Source organism: Boleophthalmus pectinirostris, unplaced genomic scaffold (assembly GCF_026225935.1).
Source record: "Boleophthalmus pectinirostris isolate CB_2022bp ecotype Guang Dong unplaced genomic scaffold, ASM2622593v1 HiC_scaffold_4, whole genome shotgun sequence".
Lineage (NCBI taxonomy): Eukaryota > Metazoa > Chordata > Actinopteri > Gobiiformes > Gobiidae > Boleophthalmus > Boleophthalmus pectinirostris.
Window position 1 is genome coordinate 12,214,877 of NW_026571353.1, and position 24,284 is coordinate 12,239,160.

At 37.2% G+C, this 24,284-nt stretch overlaps 1 protein-coding gene across 1 annotated transcript; it reads left to right on the forward strand.

Annotated features, from left to right (window-relative positions):
• On the forward strand, positions 1 to 23,551 carry sh3glb2a (SH3-domain GRB2-like endophilin B2a). The gene is made up of 11 exons (XM_020928320.2): positions 1 to 157; positions 1,723 to 1,864; positions 3,971 to 4,099; positions 10,883 to 11,016; positions 12,474 to 12,566; positions 15,937 to 15,996; positions 18,361 to 18,384; positions 18,925 to 19,014; positions 19,300 to 19,400; positions 20,929 to 21,130; positions 21,892 to 23,551. Exons 1-11 carry the CDS (start codon positions 95 to 97, stop codon positions 21,997 to 21,999), a joined length of 1,146 nt encoding a protein of 381 aa, XP_020783979.1. The 5' UTR covers positions 1 to 94; the 3' UTR covers positions 22,000 to 23,551.
• The last annotated feature ends 733 nt before the right edge of the window (positions 23,552 to 24,284 follow it).

The following is a 24,284-nucleotide window of genomic DNA, read 5'->3' on the forward strand; positions in this document are numbered from 1 at the left end:
GTTCACGTGATTTGTGCGTGCCTTGCGTCAGTCAGCAGGAGTCAGGAGGAGTCTGCAGCCCTTCGTGAACATTACCAGCAACAGACTCTACAAAATGGACTTTAACGTGAAAAAACTGGCCTCTGGGGCTGGACTATTTTTCACACGAGCGGTCCAGGTAAAATCAATTCTTAGCCGATCAGAAATGTGCGTTTTACATTCATTTAAAATAGCAGGTTTGCTCCTACTGCGGTACTTAGTGTTAATACGTTTTATTTACTATTTTCTCTATACCAAAACAAAGCCGTAGTGATCAAGTATGGCATTCACTGCATTGGACAAGAGAAAATAGTCCAAAATTGGCTGCGTTTGTGATTAAATATTAGATGGGGAGCTCATGTGATGTCATTAGCTTTTCGCATTAGCAGCTGCAGCTAGTTGATCAATTGTAGCTACATTTGGCTGGAACCAAGCACGAAATTTTGCGTTTACGCTAAATGCCCGAATGCTATATGAAACAACAATTATTAGTTTCGTTCTGTGCGTTTCAGCAACAAGATTATTTGCTGTTTCTTTTTAAGAGGATACGATCTTCCTCCTTGTTTTGAAACTAGGCTGCAGTCAATGGAGCCTGTCAAACCAGTGTTAAGTCAGCCCTTATGACATTTTTTTTTAATGTTATCTCTCTGTTAACATCTATCGTCATATGTTAGGCTCCACACTTCTAGCCAAACTCAAATGGAATATGTTGTTTTATGAATATTTAATAAATCCACTACTGAATAATGCATGCCAAGCAAATGTCAGTTTTGTCTCCAGCGGGGTGACTTGATCGGGTTGTAATATGGTTGTAACAAAAATTATCTGATATAATAAGTGAGAATTTAACTGGCTGAATACAATGCTATGTACTAACATATATTATTTAGTATAGAATATTATACTCTGTACTAATACAAAATATTATACATACACTAAGAATTCTAAGAAATCTCTCTGTCACTGTTATTTTCTACCCAACAATTACTTGGTGTTTAGATAATAACAGATATCCTAAACTCTGGATGAGGATGAGCACATGTTTGTGCTGCAAAGTGCACAACCTGGCAACCTCGCAAAAGCTCCTTGGGTACTGGTTTAGTGTCATCTCATTTCCCAAAGGTATGAAAGGTTTTCACTTTTATATACCAACAACTTATTAGGGATGCACCGGTGGTGATTCTGGTATTGAATATCAGTGCTGATAATGAAAAATTTTATGGGCCGTGTATCGGTTCCATAATATAAATTAATATCCTGGTTGGGCCTAAGACTATTTACAGGCCCAGAACGTCTCATAATGTTTAAACTTTTATTCATTTTAAGTTCTTCAGTAGTCATTTGAAGGATAATAAACATTTGCATAACACAACTGGATCTCTTGTGTAATAATTTCACTGTGTTTTAAGGATATAAGTGTAATTTATCATCCCTGGAAACTGATATCTGTTAATATCGGATACTTAAGGCCAAAGTATCGATATCAGAACTGCATCCCTAATGCATATTTTTAGCACTTGCTTGATGGATTGTAAAAATATGACGCTATTATTGTAATCATTCCAAAAATATCAACATTTTCATTAGATTTTTTTTTCAATATTGCCCACCAGACAAATTAAAATAAAGTAAATATTCTAATAGCCCCTAAATATTAATATTTAATTCCCCCATCTCACTGATTTGCTAACCTCTCCTGCACAGTACACAGAGGAGAAGCTGGGCCAGGCGGAGAGGACCGAGTTGGATGCTCACTTTGAAAACCTGATGAGCCGCGCCGACTGCACCAAAAATTGGACCGAGAAGATCTACAGACAGACTGAAATCCTGCTGCAACCAAACCCAAGTATGAACACAGATCAGTTTATCTCCTTTAACTGCCAAATGATTAGTGATAGGCCATCTTAAAAGCCCTAATATATTTTGTAGAGGGCACACGTTAACAAGATCATCACTCATTAAGATATTAAAATCAAAACCAAATTTACTGAATAAATTTACTATGTCATAGGTGATCATCAATATTTCAGAACTGCCTCAAATGCCTCACTAGAGATATGCTAAAATACATAAAACTGAAAAACAACTGTTTATGGAAAAAATATTGAAAATTCTGATTGGTATTTGTCCAAAAATGTTTACAATTCAAGAAATAAGAATAATAGGCTGTAACTATTTTAGCTTTTGGAATTGGAACTTTTTTGGGGGGGGACAAATGCTTGACTTCTCTGACACATGGTAATAGACTCGAGGATATTAGCGAAAATCCTAGTAATGGAAAATGTACCAAAAAAGTACAGCTCACGTAGTAATTGAAAGCATTACTAACAGGGCCCTCTAACATGTGACTTTCTGATTCCCCATGCTACAGTCGACCACACTGGTAAGTATTGTACCTCTGTGTTTCACTGTGCTACTGCTGTGCTGAACTTTTTCCTCATTTGAACAAGTTTAGCAAATTTGCCCAAACAGAAGTACCATGCTGTGTGAATGCAAAAATGTAAACATGCATTCTCGTAACCTTTGAATAAGATCTTCTATAAGATGAACTATCGGAGCGCTCAGTTTTTGAAAAGGCTTGGATGGCAGTGTGCTATTAAGCCACATTGCAAACTGTCAAGACAATTGTGTTGGCATAGTTTTTTTCTTGTTTTGCCTATTTAGTCACAGAATAATTTGGAGCAACGTGACTTTAATTTTCCAAAGTTCAAGGCTTGCTGTTACCATTCCTTCACATTTTCCAGATTCAGTCACAAGTACAATTTTTATACTTGCACACTCACCACGTGCAACTAAACTGGGTCTAAATGCAGATCTACACCTGGACTAAACCAGGACCAAACCAAGTCTACATCAGCAGTAAGCAAGCCCAAATCAGAACCAAACCAGACGTGTGAGTGAACTTCTTGCACATTGTTAAAAAAGCTATAATTTGTACAGCAATTACAACAACATTAAACTATCTATATATTAACAATACATTTCTGTTTATTTAAAAATGGAGGCACAAATTGATGCACTACATCAACCCCACCACATTAGTAGTTTGACCTTGGTGTTGACCAGCGGTGTTGTCAGTGCTATTTTGGTTAAAGCTGATAGTGACTCAGCTGTACCAAATGGCCAGGCTTGTGCCAAATGAAGAGTTTTTCTTGCGTCCAAAGTCTTGCCCTTTTAACATGAGCAACTTAATTAAACTGGAAGTATTTTTATTTATTTATTCACATTGCATATGCATAGAGATCCATCATGTCCTATGACTCCTACTGTCCAAAATATACCTGTCTAAGCTTCTGAGACATATTACTCTGCAACCCTTAATAGAAAATGGAGGCATAATTAAAAAGTCAGTCTTATTCTAAATTGTAATATAATGGAAGAAGAGAGGAGCAATAATGACATTTTAAAAACAAATCAATAGTCAGTAATTTGTGTGGTGGTGAAGAATAGAATAGCGCATCTAGTATACCCTTACTACAATGCCTCTATTGGACCTTATAATAGCTCTTTATTCTGCTTTTGTTTGCTTTGGAAAACCATTAGACCTCCATCATACTTCATCTGCACTATAGCAAACTATTATTAGCATCACTTATCTGCTCCAATAGCCCTTATTATTCACAAAGCTGGATAACAGCTGCATACCATGTAGACCGTGTAGACTGATAAAAGCCCTAACAGTCACTTGCACATTGAACGAGATGGTAAAACTAAAACAATCTGAAAAAAGTGTGCCATATGAAACCAGCTGTGATAAAAGTGTGTTAAGTTGCGGTCTTATTTGATATTTCAGACCATAATGTGATGCTAATTCACAGCAAGAACTGTCTTAACACAGTAAGCTACTAGAGGGATCCATGAAAGTTTTACAGTCATTCATTAATTTTAGGCCATGGTTAGTGTATTTTTTAACATTTAAATGTAATCTACATCTTCATCTGCTTTTGTACAGGTGCCAGGATTGAAGAATTTCTCTATGAAAAGTTGGACAGGAAGGCTCCATGCAGAGTCACTAACGCAGAGCTCCTGGGTCAGTACATGGAGGACGCTGCCCGCGAGTTTGGAGCTGGCAGTCCTTATGGTGAGTATTTGTGCTAGAGAGTGTTCTGTCTCACAAGGGATGGTCCCATATGGATTTTTTCTCTTCTTTTTCTTTTGAGCTGATACCGACATACCATTAATTGTCAATGCTGTTATTAAGCTTTTAAAATCTATAAATACAGACCAGATTTATGTTAAAATGTTTGACATAGTAAACCATAACATCAGAATTGTATTGCAATGGTTTGGAACCTATTTGCAAGAACGAAAACACTGTATAAGAATTAAGGGTACTATGTTGTCCTTTGTAGATAACTCAGTGGGGGTGCCACAAGGCTCCATTTTAGGTTAAACTTAATGCGGTCTCATTTGGATGCATCTTTATGCAAATGCACTCTACACTGGATATACATTTGGGAATTCTGCTTGTACCAGGACTTACGAGGAAAAATTATGGTGATGTTTGGTTCAAATTATCTTTTTGACTGCATTTTTACACACACACACTCCACTTGGATATAGTTACTACACTTCATTTGGGAATTATGCTTTTATCGTGACTGAGAAGGAGGATGTCTGTGGAGTTTGGTTCATGTTATCAGTTTGGCTTCCACTTTACGTGCACCCAGCAGACTGTGACTAGATGTGGATTTATTATTATGCACAACACCTTGACTCTTAAACACTGTAAAGGTCCCACACTGGAGACTGGATTTGTTTTTGGGTTGATATAAGTTTCATGCTGCACAATGTTTCTTCAGCTCATCTGTTTTACAGACAAGACACTGCTTTGTTTGGACACATGTATGACTATGTTAAGCATGAGGGCTGTTTGTGTCATACATTTGTTCAGAGTGCAGTCGTGGCATGTGATCACCTGCCTTGTTGTTAAATGAATTAGTGCGGTGTATGTATTTGTGTATTGGCTCATTGACGCATGTAAAGCCAAGGAACCAAGTGTGAATGTTTATGTATTCAATTATATTTTCATATTTTACTTACTGCATTACAACATGGCCACTGGTAACAAACTCTGAAAACAAGCACTCAAGGTATTATGTAGAAGATTTTTCACAACCAGGCACCCATACCCCTAAAAGTGTTTGTGAAATTGTGTGAAGAAACAAAATTCTGGACCAGAGCCTCCTCTAGATGACACTGTTCTGTGAACTTTAGGTCCACCATGTTTGGACAGAACTGTTTCTCTGTCAAAGCAGCAGGGACCTGAAACTCCCCACCTATATCTGTGACGGAGTGTAACATTCTGGAACATTTTAACGTCAATGTTTAAGCCACTTCAGCTTAAAGGGAGTCAGCAGGAATAATGTAAATTCTTGGAGTGTTGATGATCTGTTTCTCTCTGGTGACTGGTTATTGGTGTTTGTTTTTTAGCTGTATTTTAAATGTTACATGGGCAGTTTTATGAAGTACCTGCTGCTACTTGCTGTCACTTTGCCTCTGCCCATGGACTACGAATGGAAATTACCTTGTAGCATTATTACATGGCTTAAACCTTATAGTAGTAAATTTTGTAATCGGGAATTGGGCAATCCACGCTTTTCCCAGGCGCTGAGTGGCTGTAGTAACAAGCTAACCAGGCTTAGCTGTAAGTATTATTTTAACTTTGTCTCCAAGAACGTAAAGAAGCGGTTTAGTCAAAAGTTTCACCACGTGCACTCACACACCGGTGTTAGAACACCTGTCTCTGTCTGATACAGTTTAAAACGTGACTTTGGTAGTTCCGTTAAGACTTTTACCGGCCATATCCTCCTATGCCTCTGTGGAAGCTGTTCTCAAAAACGAGCAAACCATATAAAAGCCTATGGCTGTTATTTCATTCAAATTATCTTGCACATGTGGCTGTGCGGCAGTGCAACTTTTACGCACAGATAAACTCTGGTTTGGACTTTGAGGATGAACTGATTTTCTGTGGGTTCTGGCTGTGCACTCCCTCATTACATCTGTCTCTCTCTCCTCAACCCCGTCTCTCGCTCTATCTCCCAAGTTACAGCTTTACTGTTACGTACATCAGAACTTAATGCAACTTCATTCCCTGGCTGCATTAACCAGGTTCTGCTTAAACTGGAGATGGAGCTAATTTCAGCTCAGGATTTCAGGATAAGTCCAGATTTGGCAATCAAAGTCTGGGCTCTGGTTCTGGTGGAGTGGGGTGTGGGTCTGGGCTCTGGTTCTGGAGGAGCAGGGGTGGTCCGGACTTTTTTTTTAATTAAAACTATGTTTCTCAAGAACTTAAGCACATCTACAGTGGACTGTTATTTGGAAAAATGACTTACTTACATGGAAAAAGAAAAGAAACAAACAGCCATGCCTTTTGATTGAAATTATTGCTCATAATTATGACTAATCCTCATTGGATACGACTTGGCAGAAAGTAAGAAGTAGCTTTCAAATTTTACTATGACTAATTAGGACCAGTGGTGGATGAAGTATTCGATTTTTTTTACTTAAGTAAAAGTACAGATACATGGGCAAAAGGTAACTCAAATAAAAGTATCACATGAAAAAGTAAAAGTATATAGTACCTATTTAAAAATGTACTTAAAGAGTAAAAAGTATTTGCAGAGATTTTTAGAACAATTAAAGGATGACAAAGATGACAAAGAATTTAGCAGATTTTAAGTGATTCAATTCATTTCTTGGGATGGAAGCTCAAATTAAATGTGATATAAAAATAATCTGTCATTTCAGCAGGTCTCAAACCATAAAGAAAAGCACTTTTTACTTTTATGTCCAGATTCAAAATTTAGTGGAGTAGAAAGTACAGATATGCTCTCAAATGTAATGAAGTAAATAAAAAAGTATCCACTGAAAAATGTCCTTAAGTAAAGTACATATATATATATATATATATATATATATTATTATAATTTTTTTTTTTTTTTTTTTTTTTTGTAGTATAGTTTATATATAATATTGTATCGTTACTTTTGTACTTCATTACCCTCCACCACTGATTAGGACAAACACAAGAGCCCAGCTGAGTGGGGGTGTAAATTTGATTCATAATATGTAGGGCCCGACCAATGTATCGGTTGGCTAATATGGGCCGATAGTCCACATGGGAATGTTATGCCTCATTATAAAGCTTAGACTCTCTATATTATGTCAATTTAATCCAATTTACAGACAGATAAGTGTCCTAGTATGTGGCGCCACATCAATATTTATCTGCAGAATCATTTGTCTGTGTCTGTGACACCGTACTGCCAGTGAATGCACCCCCAGAGTCACATAACCCACATGCCCTTGTTTACACTCGTACATAGCCATAGATCCATGTGCATAACACTGAGGCGCTGGCTTTAAATGCTCTTGTGTCTGATCCACTATACTGATTGTAAATAAAAGTGAACTTCAGCCTTTTAACTCTATTTTTCCTTGTGTTCGATTTTTACTTCTTTGGAGTGCCTGGAGTCCGTTTTGTTTGAACTTCAGCATAGTTTATGCCAGAAACAAAACTACTGCTTGTTTTTGTCAAAGTGCGAGTGTGGAGCAGAGAGGACTGTCCGATAGACAGAGGACAGACGCAGCAGCTGTCAACATGCTGGATTATATTATTTTTATGGACAATTGTTTTGAGTCAGGATTAAAAGGCTTGTGATCTGAGAGGTGCCTGTATGAGCGGTGAGTGTTACAAATGTGTCAGTTTTTGAAGCTATTTTTGGTTCTTTCTCATTGGTTAGCGATTAGCTGCTGTGTACTACCACACATAAACAGCCTGTTTTCTCTACCATTGTTCTAATGTACATGAGTGAGTATAGTGGCTGTACACACTTTACTAGACTTGCACTGATCTGTAAATGATTTGTGAACAGAGGTGTGAATGAAAAATGCCATTAGGCTGACCTACTGGCAGACTAACAATAAATGTAGCAAACCCAATATAAAATCCAGGAGAGCCAGACCTAAGTTTTATAATCAATTGAAGATTTTTACATCACTAAATATATTGACTTTACTATCAGGTATCGGCACCTCCAACGCCCATTTTATCTGTATCATATCGGCCGCAAAATCCATAGCAGTCGGGCCCTAATAATATGTGATTAAAATTAAAAATAATTAGAAAATAACTAAATACCATGTCTGTGCTGGGTATTACAGCTCATGTTTCTATGTGTAGCTGTGAATATTTGCATTGCTTTCTAAAGATACAGTGTGTAACTTTTCTGTTGGAGGGTACACCGATGGATCTATATGAGTACCCTACCGGCTTCTCTCCATGGAGATGTTATTGCTTTCTTTGCCTTGAATGTTCAAGTTTACTTTGTTTGTTTACTTATGGGGTGCTAACATATAATATACTTAGATCACCACGTTTTAACATGTTTTAAAAAGTTTCATAACACAATCTGCATCCATCTCTCTAATGAAACTTGTGCACATCACATTTGGTTTGTGAAGTTGCTGTTTACAGTTTTGTATCATGTTTTTTTGTATTTGTCTACGTAGGCTTGTCGGCTGAGCATTTTGCTGAGCATGATTTTATTTGTAGGCTAAATAGTGCCCTTAGTTTCACTGAAAAAAAACAAAAACAAATCTGACTGCATGGCCCTGTGTGGCATTACAGCGCCTGGCTCTCTGTGAGGCCGTAGGACCATAGTTTATGTGCCTTTAAATGCATTTTTTATTTACAGTGGTTTTCTTGTTTTGTATTTTCCATTTATAAACAAAGTCGAAGTTAATGTCCATACTTCTGTCATACCACAACTTTTTAAAATATAACTTAAAATATTTTTACTTTTAATTTTATCCTCAAATCAGTAGACGTACAATAAGAGTATGATAATCATTTGCAGCAGGGAACACACCTGGGCCCGGTCAAGCAGAAGTATACAGCAAGGCCAAAAATTCAAGTTAATGCATCTGATATAAAAATGTATTCAACAGATAGCATATGTACTCTAGTTTATGAAACTGTTTACCTTTTTCTGTACCATTTTTGGGTCTAAAGTTACATACGTTTTAAACATAACATGTATGCAACGTGGAACAAAAATTATTTCCCAAATTTCAAAGACCTGCAAATCATGTAAATAAATTGATGTATTTCATTATATCTTGTGTTATTCGATCTTTGAACTGTTGATGAAGGGACATGATTTTTCAAAAAAAATGTATTTAAAATGATAAAAATTTGCTTGGAAGGACTAGTTTCCTTTCATTTTGAAGTAATATTAAAGCATTCGGAAGAAAAAAGCTGACAAATTATACAAAATCATGCACCTTCTACTTGCTTGCACAATTTTCCGTCCGTTACTTTTCCCTCCGTTACCATGACCTTTCTTAATAAAAAATCTCATTACTCAAAAAGTAAGAGGTTTTTCAACCTAATCTTGTACCATATGGTAGAAAACTATATTAAACAAATATTCAAACCAGTTTGTTAAGGATATGTAAGTGAGAACAGCTAGTTATCGCTGTTTGTATTTATTGCCCAAAAAGTGCTGCATATTTCATTCCCTCCGTTACCGACATGAGTTTTAAAATTTTTTGTCAACAACTTGAAAGAATATTGCAGGGTTAACTTTACCCTGTTGGAGTGCTAACTCATTCCTACATTCTGATACCTTACTTATTTTAATAGTCCCTCTAGTTTCTGAATAAGAGCTATTTGAATGTAAAAAAATCTGCCCCTGTTTCCCTCCGTTACCGCTTGACCGCACCCACATCTCTGCTCCATAAAAAGAAAATGTAATCAGCTTCAGCAGTGTCAATGTAATAGCGTGCACCATATGTTTGTGCGCTGGCATTCACACAACAAAGATGCCCTCATCTCAAATTTTCAAGAGTCCATCGCGGGGCTTTTGATGTGATTTGACAGGTTGTGTGTGGATGTGGCATTAAAGGTGCATTGTGTAACTTTTCTGGCGGAGGGCCCATCAAATGCTTTTCTCTATGCAGATGTTATTGCTTTGTCTGAACTGTTTCACAATGTGGCATTAAACGTTTCTATCTTCATGAAGATTAAACCAGATCAAGTTCCAGATCAGATCTACGGAGAGGTAACCATGCTTACAGTAAGAGTGCCTGTTTTTTTTTAGGTACCTCTAATTTAATTTAATAAATGTTTGGTAGAGCTGTTTAATGTTATGCTGTGGAACATTCCTGGCAGAGCAATGACATATCCATAGAAACAAGCAAGTGACAAACCCCCAACCAAAAAATTACACAGTGCACCTTTTAAGGATCTATGGAAAGAGATATATTATATATACCATATAATAATATATTATATAGACCATTCCAGGCAAAGCATGGAGAGACAAACAGGTGGCAGAAGCACAGAAATTACACAATACACCTTTTTAAGTGATCATTCTCCTGGACAAGAACACTGATTGATGACAGAAAAAATCCAGTTAGATAATTAAAGGTGCATTGAGTAACTTTGCTGGCTGGTGGGGGGGCCCAATATCTGCTTATCCATGGAGATGATATTGCTTTGTTTGGAACAGTATGGCATTAAACCTTTCTATCTTCATGGAGACCAAACCAGACCAAGTTACAGGTCAGCTCTGTGGAGAGGCAGCCCTGCTGACAGTCGGAATGCCTGTTTTTGTAGGTATTTTTGAGGAGTAAAACAACCTGTAATTGAATAAATGTAAGGTAGAGCTGTTTAATATCATACTGTGGAACATTCCAGGAAGAGCGGTAATATATCCATAGAAACAAGCAAGCAAAGTGACAGACCTCAAACCAAAAAGTTACATAGTGCACCTTTTAAACTAACTTTTCCACCTTTCAAACTGTTCTGCTTTATGCCTTATAGTCAGTGGTGTTATATGATTTCTGTTAATAGGTAGTACGCTGATTAAAGTTGGGGAATGTGAGAGACGTCTGGGTGCTGCAGAGAGAGAGTTCCTCCAAACGGCCTCCATAAGTTTTCTGAACCCTCTTCGAAATTTCCTTGAGGGTGACTGGCGAACTATCTCAGTAAGTAATGGGACCTCACAACTGCCAAAATATATGGAATGAATCACAAGATACATGCTCTTGGTCACGTATCCAAAGCAGCCCATTTACTTCTGTAATACAGGCTAGTGCCTCCCACCTGTGTAACATCTGTAACGTGCACGGTGTGGAGTGTTTGGACCAATCGGAGTGAGAGTTGCTAGAGTGGAGCTAGTGTGGGCTCAGAGCAGGGCTATTCTAAGTCTTACAAAGCAAACTTTTAGGCACTTTGAGGAGTTTTAAATTTAAAAATAGTTAAAGAATCCCTACAAAATCCGACCTTTTTGAAAGTTGTCGATGCCCTGTCAACCAAACACGGGCAGTTTGAATTGCCAAAAATATTATTGTGCTTCTAGGGGAGAATTCTTTCTGGGCTCAAGTTCCCGGGAACTGCAGTACTTATGAAGTGGCCTCTAGTTGGTTTCGAGCCAGGACAGAGTGGGAATGCCTTGTCCAGTTTTTATTATAGATCCATGGTTTAGCCCTGTGGCTTTTGACAATATACCCCAATGTGTGTCACGGTGATACAAAACTTAATTTACTCCTTCACTGACCATTGGGGAAAGGAATGGGATTTGATTGCCTGGGATCCAGAATACACATTTTTCAGTGCATGCATGGTCTGTCCGTATTGGAAAAAATAAATGAAAAACATATCACACATTTCACATTCATCACAAAAAAACAACAACAAAAAATTAACTGCATGCTCATGTTTAATCAGACTTGATACAAAACAGAGGGTGTAGGGAACAGATTCTTTTAAACTGTTCACATCCAGGAGGTCATCAGAGCACTATGTTTTGGAGAGACCATTCCATTTAATTCTTTATTATAACACTTGTATACCAAGATTTATGAGATTCAAAGACTCTTCACATAGATCAAAACATAATTGGCTTATGCTAGCTAACTCACTGTGTTTTAAAGCTAACAGTCAGTTTTATTAAAATTGTAAAAATATAAAATGAACAACCAAAATTTATTAAAGTCTAGACTACCCAACTTTTTATGTGTTACATACTTGAGTTTGTGGTGTTGTTTTAATATTTGTTATGCCTCCAAATTAGCATTAGTATCAGCGTTAGCATTGGGTCACAATCATCTCTCTCTAAACACAGAAGTGTTCTCCCCTCAAGTATGCATTTTATCTGTGTACTTTCAAACAGTTCAAGACTTTATCATTAAATATTTATTCATTTTAGCACAACTCAACACAAACCTCATAGATACACAATTGGGCAGAAAGCAGTGATGCTAACAATGTGGTTGCCATGTGCTATTGTGCACAGAGCCTATTGTGTAACCATAGACTGTATGTGTAACTAACCAGGAGCTAGTGCAGCTGTGTCAGCACATGTGTGAGCTTCGGTTAGTTATCCACTAGAGGTCAGCCAAACTACAACTGCTGATCAGGTGATTGTTGTTTCCTGTTCCAGAAAGAGAGGCGTCTTTTGGAGAACCTACGTCTAGACTTGGATTCCTGTAAAGCCCGTTTAAAAAGAGCCAAATTTGCTGAAGCCAAAGCCACGGTATGTGTTCATGTTTATTTACAAAGACAAATAAAATGAAGAGTGTCTCCTTAATATGACTAACAGGCTGACTATTTGTTTACCCTAAACCTTCATATCTCCAGTGTGAAGGAGAAGTAAGTATGAGTAATATTCAGAGATTTCATTTTCTTCATATCAGTCTTGTTATGGCTGGGACACATAAATCATAATTTAAATTTATAATTTTATACTCTTCTGGTGGAGGCACAGCCAAACTGGTCATCTCCATGGGGCCAAGCAGGTGACATGACATAACTGAGCCAAGTTACAGGTCAGGTCTTTGGAGAATCACCCTACTCACAGTAGCTGTTTACAGGCAGGCTGATGTCTGTTTCCGTATCAGTTACACTGGGAACCAAAGTGCTTATGGTTGAACAACCCATGTTCATACTATTTAAGTGAACCCATAATGCGTCATCGACAGAGGGTCTGGATTTGCCACCACATAAAAACAAGGCAAATGGTAACTGGTCCGGGTGGTTGCGGATTTAACTTTGATATAGTCACGGGTTAATTGGCCGGTGTGGTGCAGTACTGCATGGGTGTGGGTGGGTGCGGGTCTCCCGCGCAGGACGCATCCTTGTGGAGACAAGCAGTTGGTGGGCCTCTACCAGAAAAGTTACATAATGCACCTTTAAATAATAAAATTATCCAGTATTTAGAAATAACTTGTCTATTGTGGCTGACGATGCAATCGTTATAGTTTACAAATGTTATTGCCCAGCCTTAACATGTCCTTCTTTGTGTTCATTCTTTCCATTTTATTATATGCATATTGTATTTCCACATATATTTAGCCATATAAATACATTATTGCAATTTCATGAAAGTAAGTGATGTGATTATTCTACCAGCTTTGTAAGTAGGCCTGTCATGATAACAAATTTTGAAGCAATTATTCTACCAATTATACTGCTACAGAGACCTGCTAAGATAATAATGTTGAAACTACTTTATGCCCCTGATACGAAGCAGGATAACCCCAGTAAACCAAATAAAAAATATACTGTATATAAATACAGTACCACAAATTAGCCACAGAAGTTAGTTATTCAACCCTCTATAGCTCAGATCATATCGTATTACATAAAAATGGCAAAAATCTCACCACTATTGCATAGAAATTGTACCTATGATAAATATTGAGCCCAAAAATATATTGTTCCAGCTTTCATATATTGAACGATATAATAATTATCGTGACAGGACATGAATTTTCATCGTTGAAAGTGCATACAATTTTGAAATGATGAGAGACTAACTCATCAACTGACATACAACAGCTCTGCTAAGATAGACATTATTATTATTGTAGCTGTTATATTGGTAACTGCCATATTGCTCATTGCTTGTAACATTGTCGTCTAGTCTAGACTCTAGAGGGGTGGGTGGTGGGCAAACTACGGCCTGGGGACTCTGCGGCCCTTTAAACCTTTTAATCCGGCCCGCCGAACTGGAATAAATTACAATAATAAACCTTGTTGATGTTTTATTTTTCATGCATTTCCGGCGTTTCCCAGTAGATGGCGCACTATATATACGTTGAGGTGCGGCGTATTATGTTGGCAGCAATGCTTTATGAGAAGGTGTTCTTACAGGAGTTATTTGGACCATGAGTGAAGTAGTGGTGTTCAAGATATAAGACTGCAGTGCTTCCAGTTTGAGTTGGTAAAAATCAAAAACAAAACTTTATAGATGTTGTGTCATAAGTCTTAATGCATGGATCGTTTTAAGAGTCTTGTTGTTCTCACACGTAGGTGTGTATGCATGTGAATTTGTGGTGTGTGTTCTGTTTCTCAGTAAAATCTAATTGCTCACAATTTGACTTCGTCTGTGGTATGCAGTGGAACAGATCTGTAAATTTTTCATGTGTTCTGAATCTTTCGTGGCAAGGTTGTAGCGCGTAGTGCACTTCCTACATAAGCGTAAATACGAATATAAGGCAGCTGAGCTCTTAACACATCATGTCCTGTGTTCTGTCCGGCCCTTCAGGCAAATTTTAGGACCCTATGTGGCCTGCGAGCCAAAAGTTTGCCCACCCCTGTGTAGACTCTAGAGTCTAGACTAGTGGTTAGACAGTGACAGTGTCTCACCAAAGGAACATATCAGACATTACAAATTTTCTGATGTTATTCAGCTTTTGGCATGACATGTAAAAACCTGCATGACCTACATATGCCTGACTCACAGTGATTACAGACATTAGTCTAAACAGGATTTAATCACCACCTAATCACCAGTATGAGCAATATTTTGAGGAAGGCCACTTTACAAAGACATTGTAAATTGTACTGTGATACTTTCACTTCAAGCTTGTTACAATATTACAATAATAAGATGGTCAATGAGAGTTCCTATGACTAACGTTGATACCATAGACTGACACCAATTAATACCATAAAGAAGAGGAGTGTGACATCACCCACAGCACAAGTTCATTCCACAGTCAAATGAAGTGGAATGAATTTGGAGCTAGGCGCCATATTAGGAATACTGTTGAATTTTTTTTAAATGGACAAAATTGCAAAAAAAAAACAAAACAAAAAAACAACACCAAAATGACAACAAGACAAATACTCAACTGCTGTGGACAGAATGGGCAGCACGATGGCAAAGCAGTTAGCGCTCACGTTTACAGCAAGAAGGCCCTGGGTTTGATTCTGGGACGGATAAGAGCCTTGTGAAGTTTGATGAAGTTAAATGAAAATGTAGTAATAAGTACAAAAAATAGAATGTAGTAACTAGCATAATTTAAAACATCAAAATAGCTGATATTTTGGACATTTACATTATCATTTTAAGTTGGGGCCAAACAATATCCATGAAATAGATGAGGTTAAAGTGCATTTCACAGATACCAGTAATATATTTTTCTAGTTATTACCTGATGTGGTGGAACAGTAACATATTTTTATATGAGGTTGTAAAGAAATTTAGAAAGCATGTCCCATTACGATACCATACCATACATTGGTATTCCAGGAGGCCTGTGTCCGGCAACAGATATGACATACATAGAAGTATATGTGTGCCATATCTTCCCAGGAAGGAAAACTAACTTCACCAAAATGAAAACACTAGAATTTTTTTATAAAATATAGTCATGCTAACTTTTTTTTTTAGAGAAATTGGTAGTCTATTCTACTCTCAATGCATACATGGTCTGATTAAATGGTCTTAAATTGTAATGTTTGGTTGATTGCGTATGGATGTGTGTGCATGAGTTAACATGGATCCATTGCACTGATTTGATTTTAAGTAAAAGAAAGGAATAGAGAAGTTGAGACTTTTTCTGAAAATGTTCTGTTTTGTTTTGTTTCATTTCTGAAATAACCTGGTTTTGTTGTAGGCTCCAGACTTCCAGGAGACCAGACCACGCAACTATGTGCTGTCTGCAAGTGCCTCAGCGGTAAGAACTCAAGGGGGATGAGGTGTTCATTATCATTCATTTATCATTAGTTTGTCTACATCTCCAAAGCTCAAAATGCTCTGTTTCATCATGTCATGTCCTGAAGCAGTAGTTTTCCAGTTAACAATTAAAAGTTTTACCTTTAGTTCAGTAGATGTGCAATTCCAGGGCTGAAATCATCCAGATGATTTTAGTGGTGGTTTATGTACTTTAAACACATAGTGGGGCATTTGTACTAGTATTACAACATGTCATCACAAGGCGGAACCTGCGTGATAGGATAAGGAACAACATTATAACAGAGATCAGAAAATAGCCTAATATGGGCCATTTAACTCAACAATTTAAAACAATATAAAGCCAGTTTATTTCTTAGAGTGTGTTTTTATATATCTGCTGACCTAAAGTTAAGGTGCATTGTGTAACTTTTTTGGTGGAGGGTCTATCAATTGCTTTTCTTCATGGCAATCTTATTGCTTTATTGGGAATGTTTCACAGTATGGCATTAAACCTTTCTACCTTCATGGAGACAAAATCAGACCAAGTTACAGGTCAGATCTGGGTAGAGGCAACCCCAGTCACAACGTAAAGGGAGTACACCCACCACTGCTTGTTCAAGTAAAAAATTTGCTCCATTCAGCTTTTTTTAAAAAAACAGTAAAGTTGCGCAGTGCACCTTTTAATAAGAGAAAGTTAAAAACAGAGATACTACTGCAGTCTGTTTAGCATATAAATAAACATGAACATGAGTCATTTTCAGTGACAGTTTCTTCCTCCTTGCCAGTGTAAATGAGTCACAGGTTACCACGTGGGGCGGCAGTAGTAAGAGTTGACTTTGAACCTATGCCAAAGTAAGGTTGACACGGTGATGAAATATGTTTCATTCTATCCTTACACAAAACAATGAGTAAGGAGTAGTTCATCGAAGTGTTTTATTCACATGTTGCATCACCTTCTGAAATTATGACATAAGTATAACAACTGTAAATTAACAATGGATTTGTTTGAACTAGAAGACTATTACTATTATTATGTCCTCATTATGCATGGAGTACAAATACAAAAAGTACAAATGGTAGTTTTTTATAACATTTTTACAAAAAGTACACATTTTTACAGGCAAACGATAATAATAATTATGGAGGAAATCGCCTTAAATTGTGACATGCTTTCATTTGGAGACACAGCATATTTTCATTATCTTAGCATAGCAAAGGCCAGAGATAAAATCTTCAGCTCACAAAACTGTTCTCACCCTGATGAAGGAATAAAAAAGAAAAAAATTATATAGCTACATTTGACATTTTTGACATTCTACAGGTTCTAAATAAGTGGGACCTCTTCATACGTTTGACCATAGCAAGCAGTTCCCATGGACATGTTTTTTTATTTATTTTTTTATTAACCTTACATGTTTGAGATTGGTGCAAATGGACAATACAGGATTATTCAAAAGTTGGGTGATATCCATTTTTAATATTGTCATACCGCTCTCTAATAGATAAGCAGTATTATTGCCTGTCCATCTAATTAAGGCAAATGTGCGTTAAATTCAGATTTTTCCTTAAATAGCACATACACAGTGTGAAAAATAGATTAAATAACACACTGAGGAAGTTTTTTTCCTCTTTCGGGTGATGCAAGAAACAAGCACCATGGCCACACAGACAACGCACACACTGACGGCTCAGCTAACACTGCAGTTTTTTAATCACAACTGGTTTATAAAAGCATAAGGAGACGACCCAAACTGATATTAACGGGGATGTTTGGTTTCGCATTTAAGACATCAAATACAATATTTGAAGCCCTGCTTCATTTTCATTCAGGACTGACATGCTCTCTGTGTATTTTGATGGGGATACGCGTCTACGCTCATGTAGAGCGTCAAAAAATAGGATGGATCCTATTTTCTGAAATCTACGCGTACAAGACTCACTGCTCCATACGCGCGTCTAGCGTGTGCAGTGGAGCCGCCCTCATTCACTTTCCATGCATTCTAAAAGTTACGCATCCAAAAGTTGCAGTTTTTAGATGTGCGTAGGGCGAAATACGCATGCAGTGGAGCCAGGCCCTAACTTTTCTGCAGCAGCTCTTATGTTTTCAGATTTTGTGGACTAGGCAAATTGTTTATTCAAATTATAATGATGCTGATTTAACAACAAAATAAAGGTTTATGGGAATATTTTCTTGTAGATTATGTTCAAGGTGATACTGTCCCGCTTTTTCAATACTGTGGTATGATATTATAGTCATATCGCCATGCTCCAATTCAAACATATATAAATCAACCAAAAACATTGTGTCTTCTGTGTGTGCTGTGCCAGAAACCCTCACATTTTCTCTTGTTTTGTTCTTGGACAGCTCTGGACTGAAGAAGTTGAGAAGGTGAGTAAAGGAGAGATGATTGTAAACATTGGTACATTATATCCATATATATTTTCTATACTGACTGCCATAAATAAATGGTACAGGATTTATTTTGCAGTCCAAACACTATGCACAGCTAAGTATAGCCAAGCCAGGGTCACTGATAACATTACATAAAACACGTACAAACTTTTAACAAATGCTCCATTCCAGTGTGGTTTGGTGTGCACCAGTAGCCAATCAACAGTTGTCTCTGTACATTCATATAAAGATATGTTTGGACTATGGACTGAATAATGGTGGAGTGGCCTTTTGAATATTTCAGCTTGGCCTGGCTTTGAACCCTCAACTTACTATCAAGTCATATTGTCTGCAATGAATATGCTTCAGTGTTTGCCTCCTCATATTCTGTAAACTCTAGCAATATATTGCAAAAGGCCATTATGAAAACCTAGATGTACACTAGAGTGGAAGTAAATAAATTTAAACTTGAACTAAAATGAACACAAATGAAGAAGTCTGTAAATCACAATTGCCCAAACTGCTTCCATTTCTCAGGCTGAACAGGAGTTGAGAGTGGCCCAGACAGAGTTCGACCGACAAGCTGAAGTTACTCGATTGCTGCTGGAGGGAATCAGCAGTACGCATGTAAGAAGAAGCATCAAAAAAAAAAGTGCCTTAGTGTTCTTGGGCAAAGCATTTCACCATATTCCATCAGTGTCACTGATGCCTGTACAGATGTATTTATTTCTACTAGTGCAAGTAGAGACTCTGCAGCTCAGTGAGTGAATTCTGGAGATTCTGAGCTTTTCACATGAGGCCTGTCCATATACAGAGAATGAGAAAAAAAAAGTTTCAATTGTGATTGTAGTTTTTCTTGCCAAGAGTGCAGACTACATACCTTACCTTTTCTTGTTTGTTTGTATTTTATAGGTAAATCATTTGCGCTGTCTGAATGAGTTTGTGGAGGCCCAAGCAGTTTACTATAAGCAGTGTCATCTCCATATGCAAGAACTCCAAAAAGAACTGGGAAAGTAAGAGTTACACGTGCCGTGACTTAAGTATTGTTGGGTTAATTATTTCCTGTTTAGATTCATCCAGTTGCTATGTGTTGAAGAAATGATATGCTTTAGTACTTCGACTGAACGTTCATAATGGTGACAATGATTGATCTTTTTCCTGTCTTATGATTTCCCAGTGAAGAAGGGTGTGTAAGAGCTGTGTGTGTTCTTGCTTTGGATTTGTTGTTAATTTTAAATTAGGTGGTTTTAGTCTAAAGCAGGGGTGTCCCAACTTTTTTCATCAAGGGCCACATATCTAAACACAGACGAAGCAGAGGGCCGATCAAGAGTCGTAGACTGATGCTCAGTACAGGGAATAACTGAAATATGTGCATGTTTAACACATTAGAATGAGCCATCAGTCTTTATTCATGCCAAGATCCTTAAAACCAAACACTAAATATGAAATATTGGCTTTATCAAGGTAGAATTTCAAAAAACTTGCAGTAAAAAAAATTTTTTTAATTGATGCAAGGTAATTTGGGCCAATGCACCTGGAAGTCTGAGGGCCGCATTTGGCCCCTGGGCCATAGTTTGGACATGCCTGATCTAAAGTGTTCATCATCTATGATGTTTTTTATGGTCAAATTAAATGGGAGGGGAGCTAGAAGGCAGAGAGATCTTGTCTAATTTGGAAGACAAAACTTTTAAGAGAACCAAGAGGAAAGAGGCATCTACTCCATTCTCTCCCAGTTGCTCCATGGATAGAGAGAAGGCTGACTATGTAGTGCATAGCCTAGTTAATGCAAAGAATTTCTGATACCTTACCTTTCTCTTTTGTGGCATCCCTGTGTGTGAAAGTAGATCTGTTAAGAAATGAGAATTGGCCAGTCACATCTGAGCTAATGTGGATGCAGTTTGACAGGGAGCGAGAGAGGAGGGAAAGAAGTGGGACAGAGGTGCTGAAGGAGTGTGTGCAGCCAAATCAGCATCTGTGTGCAAAAGCACTGCCCCTCACACCAAGACTTATAGAAAATATAAAATTTATTTATGTTAAAATATTTTTATTGATTAAAAAATATTCTAAAGGGAAATTTATTTTAATACTTCCTGATAGAAACTGTGCATGGGTGAGATAATTATAATGACCCTTATCGTACAGCATCCACAGACTTTTTAAACGCAAGAATTGTCATGTCATGCATTTACACACACACGTTAAACGTGTGCGTAAATGTTTCTCTGTTTCTGTAGATATTCTTGGAGACAAAGCTAAAATAATCTTGACCGTTAGCGTGGTCCCGACCAGGTTTATACCTGCATGCTTGTTTCTACTGCAGCTCAGTGCCAATTCTGGTTAGTCACTTTGATGGAACGGAACTGAGGATTTGATGAGCTTGGATTGCTCACATAAGCCAGGCTTTGGCTTTAGCTCGCTTCATGAAATATCCTCACTATCAAGTCTGGATAGACAGAAAGTTCTGGGAACCAAATTTCCACTTATTCAGTGTGTTTTCCATTTTTTCGAGTAGTATTAATTGATGCCTGATTATGTTTACAGACTTCCTAATGCCTTTGCCATAAACTCCATTCACTGTATGGGAGCTGGAGGTTCAGCTGAAGATGGTGAGAAGAGCCCTATAGAAACAGATACACTTAAGATCGAAGAAGTGCAGGCGCCGGCTACGGGAACCCGCAAGGCCAAAGTTCTGTATGACTACGATGCTGCCGACTCAAGTGAACTGTCATTACTAGCTGATGAGGTGAGTTAACAGCACCTAGCATTACATACCTATTAAAATACGTGCTGATTAATATAAGAATACTTAATTAACAATAATAATTGTTGTAGATTAAATTGTAGTAGCCTGTGAGATGAAGAGAAGATGCATGATGTTTTTAACACAGAAGTTCCTTTATTCATTTGCAGCAGTGTTTTTGGGCAATGGGAGGATGATGAAAGAACAGAAATATAGAGAATGAGTTTGTCAGAACACAGTTGCTTTCAGGTTAACCACTGGCATAACTTTACGTATGACTGGGACAGTCTCCACCAATATTTATGTCACCTGCAGAAGGCAGATTGGGTCCAGACAGCATTCTGCACTAACCACTTTTTTGTGAGAATTCTCATAAAATTAGAAATTTGCACAAACTTTCTATAACACATTTTCCCTTGCTGCAACTACAGCCCTCCCTCTGCTCTTATAATGCCGGGCGCTAGTAACACAGGTTGCATGTTCTGTAGCTCTGATAAACATGACACTGTATTTGCATGTCTTACATTGACTTACAATGTAAAACATGGGTTCAACTTTATCATGAGGAAAAAAATGTGCTGTGGTCTGAAATGTTTTGTGGCACCTCTGTCCATAGCACAGTGAGGAATGAAGGCTGTGAGTGAGCTCTGAAGCCTCCCTCGCCTTGGAATTGCAATTAACAGACGACATCTTTCTTTTTCCAAATCAGTGAAAGCTAATTCCACTGCCTGCATTTTGAAATGGTTTTGTCTTGTTTATTGCAGCTTATCACAGTTTACACGGTACCAGGGATGGATTCAGACTGGCTAATTGGAGAGAGGGGAAATCAGAAAGGAAAAGTGCCTTGGACGTACCTTGAATTGCTCACCTAAGAAACTGTCTCTGACACCAACAAATATGTGTCGGCACAACTAAAGCCATGGCTTTTTCAATTCTCTTATATCCCCCACAGTTCACCGGCATTCCTTCTGATTGAGCAACTCTGGCTATAGTTGTTATAATAGTGACATCATTCCCATTTGTACTGAAAAAATTTCACTTTTGCATTCCTTTTCCATTTTTACATGTACTATGTTAATGCTTTATTTATTCCCTGTATTTATTGTTAGTGAAAGATAATTGTTTTTTTTTTAATTACCATATAGCACTTTTTTTTGATGTCTTAAACCTGCTGAAGTTGTCTGCTGCCAGAAGGGCATATTCTTGTTTCTATCTTTACTTCATTCTTTTATTGGCTTTTATAATCTTAACTGCAATAACAAAGCTGTTATGTCTACGATTCATATTACAATTTCCAGTAACACATACAAGTAGTCAATCAGTAACGTCAATGTTTCTATTATCTCCACTGTAGACACAAGCTTTGAGTATAGCAGGGACTATTGCAACACTCTGCTCTGTAATCACATGCAGCATGACAAAAGTAAGTTAGCTGTGCTCCAAGCGATCTTTTCACAGCAACTATGTCCAGTAAAGTATCAATTTAAAAATGCATTACACATCACCTTGAACAAAAGAAACATGTAAGAACAAAATATTTGTTGTACTGCATTTTGCACACAAGATGTTAAATGGCAATAAGAAACAGCTTTACAGCCTTGTAACATTCCCAAACCCTTTAACATATCCCATAATAGTGATGATATAATTATTATATACTGTTTAGAAAAACATTCTTGGTCAATATTCAGGTTGAAAATACACTGTTACTTTCAACACATGGTTACTTAATCCTCTTGCACATGGGCAAAGCTGGAGCATCCCACTGCTGCTTTATACTTGTCATTTACACTGTCTGCCTTGCTTTTTAGTCCAGTAAGAGTAATATTTGGTAGAGATTTATGATACTAAAGCAGAAATGCCTTAAGATGAAAATTCCCATATTGACACAATCTTTAAAAAAAAGTCTTTTATTTATGAAACACTGAAGATGTCATTAAATTACAGCAATGCAAACAACACCCTTCATCACTTGCCTTACAATTCCTGAATGAGTAATACAGTTACACAATAGTTATGGCATGCAACTATCTGTTCTCAACTGTGCGTGTGTCAGTGTTTTGTTTTCTGAAGAAATTATTATGAACGTTTGCTTTTTTGTCTTTGTCATAATGTCTATTATTGTCCGGTATGCGCTATGTCTTAACAGTTTGTCCAATTGGGAATACCAAAAATACATGCATGCACTCAAATGTAATGTCTTCAATGATGCCTCAAATTGTAAAATATTTACCTAGAATGTCACTTCGGCACATAAACGAATGTAACATCATAAACCTGTTCTACCACACCAGTTTCTGTTTTGTTACAAGTTTCATCATTTCTGTACCTCATCTTGGTTGGTTTGTATTATTTTACTTGATTGCCTGTTCCTTGAAACACATAATGGACTGTTTTGCATTTATTAAAAACTAAACATGGTTACTTGTGATTTATTTTTATTTATTTTTTTATGGCTATATCTCACAATCTCTAGTGTTTTAAAATGTTGGGGCTTTTAGAGAGTTTCACTGAGCTTTGTTTCCTGTTTCTGGGTTTGGCTAAAGTGATTAATAGAATTGGCACCACCCACAGCTTTGTCTGGATTTTGTGCTTATAAGTACTCACTGTAGTGTGTGTGGGCGTGCAACAAAATACAAAACATTAATATCTTGTAGTTTTTCCTATTTATAGCAGTTCAAAAACAACTGAAATCAATACAATTTACTGTTCATCTTAGGTGGGTGGAAATCATTAATTGGACTTGCGATGTTATTGTGCAGCAATACTCAAAATGTTTCCTGAATCAATACACTAACACAGTATTTTACATAGTTTAATTTTTTTTTTTTTACTTCATCATAACCTTTTTGATGATGAAAAGATATGTACATCCTTGGTTTGAAATTTTTCAATTTGATGTGTTTTAAATGGCAATAATAAAGTAGTCCTTATATGAAAGAAGAAGTATGTTATATTCATGTGTTCATGTGTGTTGTGAATTTCTAAAATGATTATTTCATTATTAGTGACTATTGGTGATTGTTTTTGTTTTGGTCAATTCTAATTGCTATATATACATATATACTTCTAGTGTAGGCCACTGCTCTAATATTTAAGTGTTCCCTAGTGCTGTTTCTCTGCGTGAAGCCACAGCATCTGGAGGCTGTGCTCAAGC